Genomic DNA, 7521 nt, shown 5'->3' with positions numbered 1-7521 from the left:
TATACACATGCTGCCTGAACAATCAGACCCCTCCATGTGCAGTCCTTGGTTGGTGGTTGAGACCCTGGCAGCTCTAAGGGTACTAGTTAGTACCCATGGAAGGAGTTGCAGAGATTAACTATGGAGCAGAGACTGAAGGAAGGGCAAGCCAGCCTAAATATAGCTATCTCCTGAGAGGCTCTGACAGTACCTGACTAACACAGATGTAGAGGCTCATAGCCATCCATCGAACTGAGTACAGGGTCCCCAGTGAAGGAGTTAGAGAAAGGACCAATGGAGCTGAGGGGTTTGCTTTGCCATCTTAATTGGCACTCTCCACCTGTGTTTTCTAATCTACACAATGAAGACATAATATGTGTTTATGTTATATGGGTTTGAATAGAGGAACCAGCCTTCTCTCAAATATTAGTAACCTAATGTATGGGATTTCGCCTAATTGCTTAATTTATATATTTCCCCAAATTAAGATGCTGTCAGGAATGTCAAAGGTAATCAAATTATCAAGACAATAATATTATATGCTTATCATATATATTATTAATATGAGCTAGAGAATAGACTTTTAGCAACCTAGGTTTTTCTTCTTTTAAATATATTTAGTGCCAAGAATAGTGCAAATTATCACCATGTCACTGTTTAGCTCAAAAACATGGCATGGAAAATTTGAGATGAAATTCCCTGTACTGGGAAAGGCAAAGAAAGAGCTACATTTGATTTATCTGCCTGTGATGGGCCTTGTGGATAGATTTTGTAACTATGCATCAAGAGACAGTATAGATTTGTGTGCTTGTTGATTCGAGATGAACTGCAAGCAGAATGCAAACCCAACAATTCAGATCTCTCCAACTACCCTGGCATTTTGATGATGCAACTTTGGTACCCTCCAGCTATATTGGGATAGACACGTTTAGAGTACATTGCAAACACATGGACAAATTCTCTTACAGAAATTCCAGGGAACATTACCTTAGTCACTTTTTAGTAACAGCAGGCTTTCAGGAAATATAAGATTCCCATGGATTTTGTTCCAGATTTAATGGTGTGTGTGTGTGTGTGTGTGTGTGTGTGTGTGTGTGTGTGTAAAACACAGGAACAAATTTTAATCACTTGGAGGCCATAGAAATAGAATACACAATAATAATGATGATTACTGCTTACATTAATGGAATATTCATTAGCGATAGCCTCAGTACATTGTATAAAATCATCCTTTTTCATGATCTTGTCAACATTCTGAGCTTGACATAATTATTGTGTCATTGTAGGATGAAAGCTGAATAATAAACTGTTGAATCAACTGGTCAGTATTATATACTATGTCAGGTGAAAATGGAAATAAATTATAAAGTTATATAGAATCCTGTAAATTTTAAAAATTTCTCATTTTAAGGGGATTGTTTATTTTCTAAGCTTTCTACTTACCCTTTATTTATATTCTTTCCCAGGATACTGACATTATTATTGAGTATAAAATGCTCTTGACCTGCCAGCCATTATGTCTGGAGCCAACAGCTCCAGCCTGACCCCAGAATTCTTTATCCTAAATGGTGTTCCTGGGCTGGAAGATGCACATGTCTGGATCTCTCTGCCATTCTGCTTCATGTACATGATTGCTGTTGTGGGGAACTGTGGGCTGATCTACCTCATTGGCCATGAGGAGACTCTTCACAGGCCCATGTACTACTTCCTGGCCTTACTCTCCTTCACTGATGTGACCTTGTGTACAACCACAGTGCCCAACATGCTGTGCATATTCTGGTTCAATTTCAAGAAGATTGGATTTAATACCTGCCTTGTTCAGATGTTCTTTGTCCACATGTTTACTGCAATGGAGTCTGGTGTGCTCATGCTCATGGCCCTGGACCGCTATGTAGCCATCTGCTATCCTCTGCGTTATGCTACCATCCTCACCAACCCTGTGATTGCCAAGGCTGGTCTTGCTACATTCTTGAGGAGTGTAATGCTCATCTTCCCATTCACTCTCCTTACCAAGCGCTTGCCCTATTGCAGAGGCACTCTTATCCCCCATACTTACTGTGATCACATGTCTGTAGCTAAGGTATCCTGTGGCAATGCCAAGGCCAATGCAATCTATGGCCTCATGGTTGCTCTATTGATTGGCGTGTTTGACATTTGCTGTATCTCTGTGTCTTACACTATGATACTGCGAGCAGTGGTGAGCCTGTCCTCTGCTGATGCTCGTCACAAGGCCTTCAGCACCTGCACATCTCACATCTGTGCTATTGTGATCACTTATGTGCCTGCTCTTTTTACTTTATTTACTCATCGTTTTGGAGGACACACAATTCCCCACCATATCCACATCATAGTGGCCAACCTCTATCTGCTACTGCCCCCTACCATGAACCCAATTGTTTATGGAGTCAAGACCAAGCAGATTCGGGAAAGTGTAATCAAGTTTTTACTTGGAGACAAAATGGGCATTACCTAAAACAAATGCATGTTATGACTAGTTAACACTGCTTATGATAGGAAAAATAGTGGAGAAAAATTTCATAGAAGATGAGTATTAAGTCATCTAATTTGTAGAGGTTCTGAATTCTTTGCAATTTAAGGTATGTTCTGCCAAAGTATAAGATGTAGAATTTAACATGCAGTATACTCATTCTGTATAAATCTTTTTATCTGTACAGAATTCTACATAAGTAGAAAAATAATGAAATGATGCATGGAGGCTAAATGTCAATATTTGTTTTGTGTTTAAAAGACAAACTTGGAGTAATTTGGGACAATTTTGTTCTCTCTGTTAAAGACAAACTCTCAGATCAAGTATGTTGCTGATATAGAAAATATGGGTTCAGTGTTGCAGTATGTATATAAGACAAGCTATATTTTGATATTATGTGGATTATTCCAATTCTAATTATTTGTTAGCTTTATCAATACTCTCTCTTTTTAAATGTCCAAGAGTTCTGTTCTTTCCTGAATATTCAGCTTTTAAGCTCCATGAAAATTGGATTTATCAAATGTACTTGTGTTGTTAAGGTTATATTAACAGGTTTCTATGTTATTTGATAATATTACACTCATTTACTTATTCTTGAGACACAATAGATGCTTAACTGTATTAGTTATAAACTGGATTTAATTTGAGGGAGGTAGAGCTAAATGTCCAATAATCCCATGTTTCAGTGTACTGAGAATAGATGCAATGGTGAGGGAAACATAAAATAAAACATATATGCAAAAAAGGATAAGAGAAGTTTAACAAAAGATTGTATCTGGAAGAAGGACATTTTTGTACACAGGTATGATTTATTGGTTTTGGATTCAATTAATCCAAAGGTTAAAATGTTTGATTTCTAAGAACTAAACATGTTAATTAATTTTTTGTATATCTACAAATGTCAATTTCTATTCTTTTTTCAAATATGTCAATGACTTACATATTTACTATCCAAAATGACAACACCACTTAAATTTGTTTTTCAAATCCATTCAGCATCAATCTCTGTACAATAAAATGCTTCAGAGAAAATCTAACCAATAAAACATCTGGAAGCATATATGGCACTATTGTCAAGTTCTCATGACAGCAAATGTGTGTGATTTTGCAGACATGTGTGAATTTACATATTCATTAAATAATTAATAAACCCAAAATAAAGAAGCTAGATAAAACACATTTTTGTGTAATGTTTTACAATATATATATGATAGTATGTCTCATCTTCCCTGTCTCTTTCACTTTTTCAAAACCTTTATGAAATAGGTGTATATATGTGTCTGTGTATACTCATGTGATTCATATGCATGTATACATTGGTGATAAGAATAGTAAGATTAACTTTTGATAAGACAAATGAAATGAAAATAATTTTGTGATTGTCAGAGTTATTTTAAACTACACATTGAAGAATATATAACTTTAACATTATTCTTTCTATTTTTATTTAATTTTTTTCATACAATATATTTTAGTCATGTTTTTTCTTTCCAGAAACTCATCCCAGGTCATCCAAAACACCCCATTCCCAAATACCAAGAACAAAGATAAAAACAAAACCCATGTAAGACAAAAACAAACAAACAAACGAACACCACCGACATAACAACAAAACAACCAAAAACATGTCTGTTTTATGTTTGCCATCCACTACTGGGTATGGGGCCTGCCTGCCCTGGAGTGTGGTTGACATTCCTGGTAACATTCTATTGGAGAAAATTGATTTTCCCTTTCATAGTAAGTATCAGTTGCAAATAGAATCCTGGCCAAGCATAGGAGTTTGTGTCCACTTCCTCTTCTTGGTGCTGGGATTTGATTTGGTTTGAACCTATACAGATCTTGTGTGTGCTGTCCCTAAAGGCCTTCTGAAAAATGATGATACTGTTTTTCTTTGTTCTCAACAGTGTTTAAGATCTAGTAAATGAAAAAATTATCATGATTCCCAGAGGAACTATCCTTCTCTCTGGGTCTCCCAAGAGAGCAAATTGAAAGGAGCCAATCAAAGACACAAAGTCAAGGTTATTCATTCCTTAAAAGGTCAAACCATGCTGGCTGCAGGTACAACCTGATTGTCATAGAATTCATGATGCTCAGTCATGTACGCTGGTCTTGGTTTACTCTAAAGTGAGCTGGGATGATTTCCAAAGATTCTTACTGTTGAAAACTAAAATGAATGTAATGATTGGGGTGTAATTGTTGATGAGGAAAATGATCATGACTATTCCTTTGGGGAATAAAAAGAACATATGATCTTCTTAATCAGACACATAAATTCAATCTTGAAAGCTTTAGTTAAATAGCATTCCTTTTAGAGGTTGAAACTTCAATTCTATGTTGTAATGGATGCTTCTAAACATTACAGTATTATTTTCCTGGTAAACCCACAATGAGTCTAAAGTTTGAGCAGGATGAAAAAGAATCCATTTAAATTAAAATATATCTGTCAAAACAAGATTGGTCTGAGATTCTGTTCTAAATTAAGATAGAATCTAATGATAATGGTAGTAATAATAGTTTTGATGTTGATATTTATTCAATATTCACTCTACATAGTATTAGCACAGTATTGTAAATCATCCTGTTCTACAGTCGTACAAACATGGAGAATAGGATTCAATTATGATAATTATGGGGCATGAGTGACTAAACAACTTACCAGTGACTTTTTTTATTTTTATTTTATTTATTTTATGTGTATGAGTACACTGTAGCTGTACAGATGGCTGTGAGCCACATGTATGTGGCTGCTGGGAACTGAACTCAGGACCTCTGCCAGCCCTGCTCTCCCAGCCCAGCTCCAGCCCCATTCGCTCCAGCATAATTCACTGTAGCTGTCTTCAGACTCACCAGAAGAAGGCGTCAGATCTCATTACAGGTGGTTGTGAGCCACCATGTGGTTGCTGGGATCTGAACTCAGGACCTTTGGATGAGCAGTCAGTGCTCTTACCCGCTGAGCCATCTCGCCAGCCCCCTAACAGTGTTTTATGTCTGTGATATAACAAACAGATTTAGGAATGAAGCTAGAGAGAATAATTACAAGGAAGTTTAGTCACATCCATTTCAGAGATCTCATAGAAGTCAACTTCTTGGTCACTTATTTTATTTTATTTTTTGCATGTACTTCCCTAACTCTCTGTTTACCTTTGGTTTATATTTTTTTTACTGACATCAACATTATTACTGAGTATAATCCTGCCAGCCATTATGTCTAGAGCCAACAGCTCCAGCCTGACCCCAGAACTCTTTATCCTGAATGGTGTTCCTGGGCTGGAAGATGCACATGTCTGGATCTCTCTGCCATTCTGCTTCATGTACATGATTTCTGTTGTGGGGAACTGTGGGCTGATTTACCTCATTGGCCATGAGGAGGCTCTGCACCAGCCCATGTACTACTTCCTGGCCTTACTCTCCTTCACGGATGTCACCTGGTGTACTACCACTATGCCCAATATGCTGTGTATATTCTGGTTCAATTTCAAGAAGACTGGATCTAAAGCCTGCCTGGCCCAGATGTTCTTTGTGCATACCTTCACAGCAACAGAGTCTGCCATGCTAATGCTCATGGCCCTGGGTTGCTATGTGGCCATCTGTTACCCCTTGAGCTATGGGATCATCCTGACCAACCCTGTGATTGCCAAAGCTAGTCTTGCTACTTTCTTGAGGAGTATGGCATTCATCCTTTCTTTCACTTTCCTCACTAAGCGCCTGCCCTGTTGCCAAGGAAACCTCATCCCTCATGCCTACTGTGACCACATGTCTGTAGCCAAGATATCTTGTGGCAATGTTAAAATCAATGCAGCCTATGGTCTGTTAGTTGTAGGGGGGTTGTGCTGATACTAAGGTCTGGTTCCCTAGTTGGTTCTTAACTTTGTCAATAAAGATGGCGATTGCCAATTGTTGGGTGAAAGGTAAAGGTGGGACTTCTAGAGTGAAGAGGAAAAGGGAGAGGCAGGGAAAAAGAAGGGGGTCCTTGATCAGGCTTTGGAATGAGAGGCACACAGCAATCATGTAAGATCTTGGGGAAGCTGGAACCAGTGGCTTCTGCTACTGGTGGGTGGCTAAGGAAGTAGGCAAGGACTAGCTGATACAAGCCTGTAAGCTTAGGGTGGAAGGAGAGATGGAGATAATAAATTGTTAAGGGCACACATTTGCAGGCAGGAAGTATTTGAGCCCAGCAGTTGTGATAGCAGGCAAATTCTAAAATAATAAAACTAAGTGTGTGTGTTTTTATCCACGGATCCAAAGGTCTCGAGTGGGGCTGGTAACACTACCTCTCCTGGGGCAAGGGTCACACGTGTTTGACTCCTGGAGCAAAGTGGTTTGGTGGAGCTAAGCCAGGAAGAACAAAAGAGAAGCTAGGATGGTCCAGAGCATGGGTTGCAGCTTCTGAGCTATGGCAGTAATGTGTTTTTAAAAATACACTCAAGAGTTGGTTGCTCTTGTGGTTTGTGCATTTGACATATTCTGAATCACATACACAATGATATTGAGAGCAGAAATGAACCTGTCCTCTGCTGATGCTCATCACAAGGCCTTCAGCATTTGCACATCTCACATCTGTGCTATTGTGATCACTTATGTGCCTGCCCTTTTTACTTTATTCATTCGTTGTTTTGGAGGACACATTATTCCCCACCACATTCCCATCATAGTGACTAAACTCTACCTGCTACTGCCCCCTACCATGAATCCAATTGTTTATGGAGTCAAGACCAAGCAGGTTTGGGAAATTGTAATCAAACTGTTTAGTGGATACAAAAATAGCATTGCTGAAACCAAAACCAAAACCAAAACAAATACAAAAAAAAACAAACAAAAAAACAAGTAATTTTCTTAGACTGTGAAAAGAAGTGAATAATTTCAGAAAATATGCAAGTAAATAGCATCAATTCATCTAGTTCTCTCAGACTATTCCACAAGACTCCCAGAGCTCCATCTAATATTTAGTGTGAGTCTCTGCATCTGTTTTGGTCAGCTAGTGGGTGGAGCCTCTCAGAGGGCAGTTATGCTAGGATCCTATCTGCAACCATAACAGAATATCATTAATTGTGTCA

The 7521-nt window shown here is 38.3% G+C and overlaps 1 protein-coding gene and 1 pseudogene across 1 annotated transcript; both read left to right on the top strand.

The window, feature by feature from the left end:
* Positions 1 to 1495: 1495 nt before the first annotated feature.
* LOC116100766 (olfactory receptor 52N2-like) lies at positions 1496 to 2452 on the top strand. The gene has a single exon (XM_031384500.1). It carries the CDS (start codon positions 1496 to 1498, stop codon positions 2450 to 2452), a length of 957 nt encoding a protein of 318 aa, XP_031240360.1.
* A 3219-nt stretch (positions 2453 to 5671) lies between these two features.
* Positions 5672 to 7241, top strand: LOC116100767 (annotated as a pseudogene).
* Positions 7242 to 7521: the final 280 nt, after the last annotated feature.

Source organism: Mastomys coucha, unplaced genomic scaffold (assembly GCF_008632895.1).
Source record: "Mastomys coucha isolate ucsf_1 unplaced genomic scaffold, UCSF_Mcou_1 pScaffold21, whole genome shotgun sequence".
Lineage (NCBI taxonomy): Eukaryota > Metazoa > Chordata > Mammalia > Rodentia > Muridae > Mastomys > Mastomys coucha.
The sequence above is the reverse complement of the archived record's forward strand: the minus strand, read 5'-3'. Positions and strand labels throughout refer to the sequence as shown.

Bases quoted from the DNA above. Each gene is read 5' to 3' on its own strand.
- LOC116100766 (XM_031384500.1), top strand. From the start codon at position 1,496: ATGTCTGGAGCCAACAGCTCCAGCCTGACCCCAGAATTCTTTATCCTA.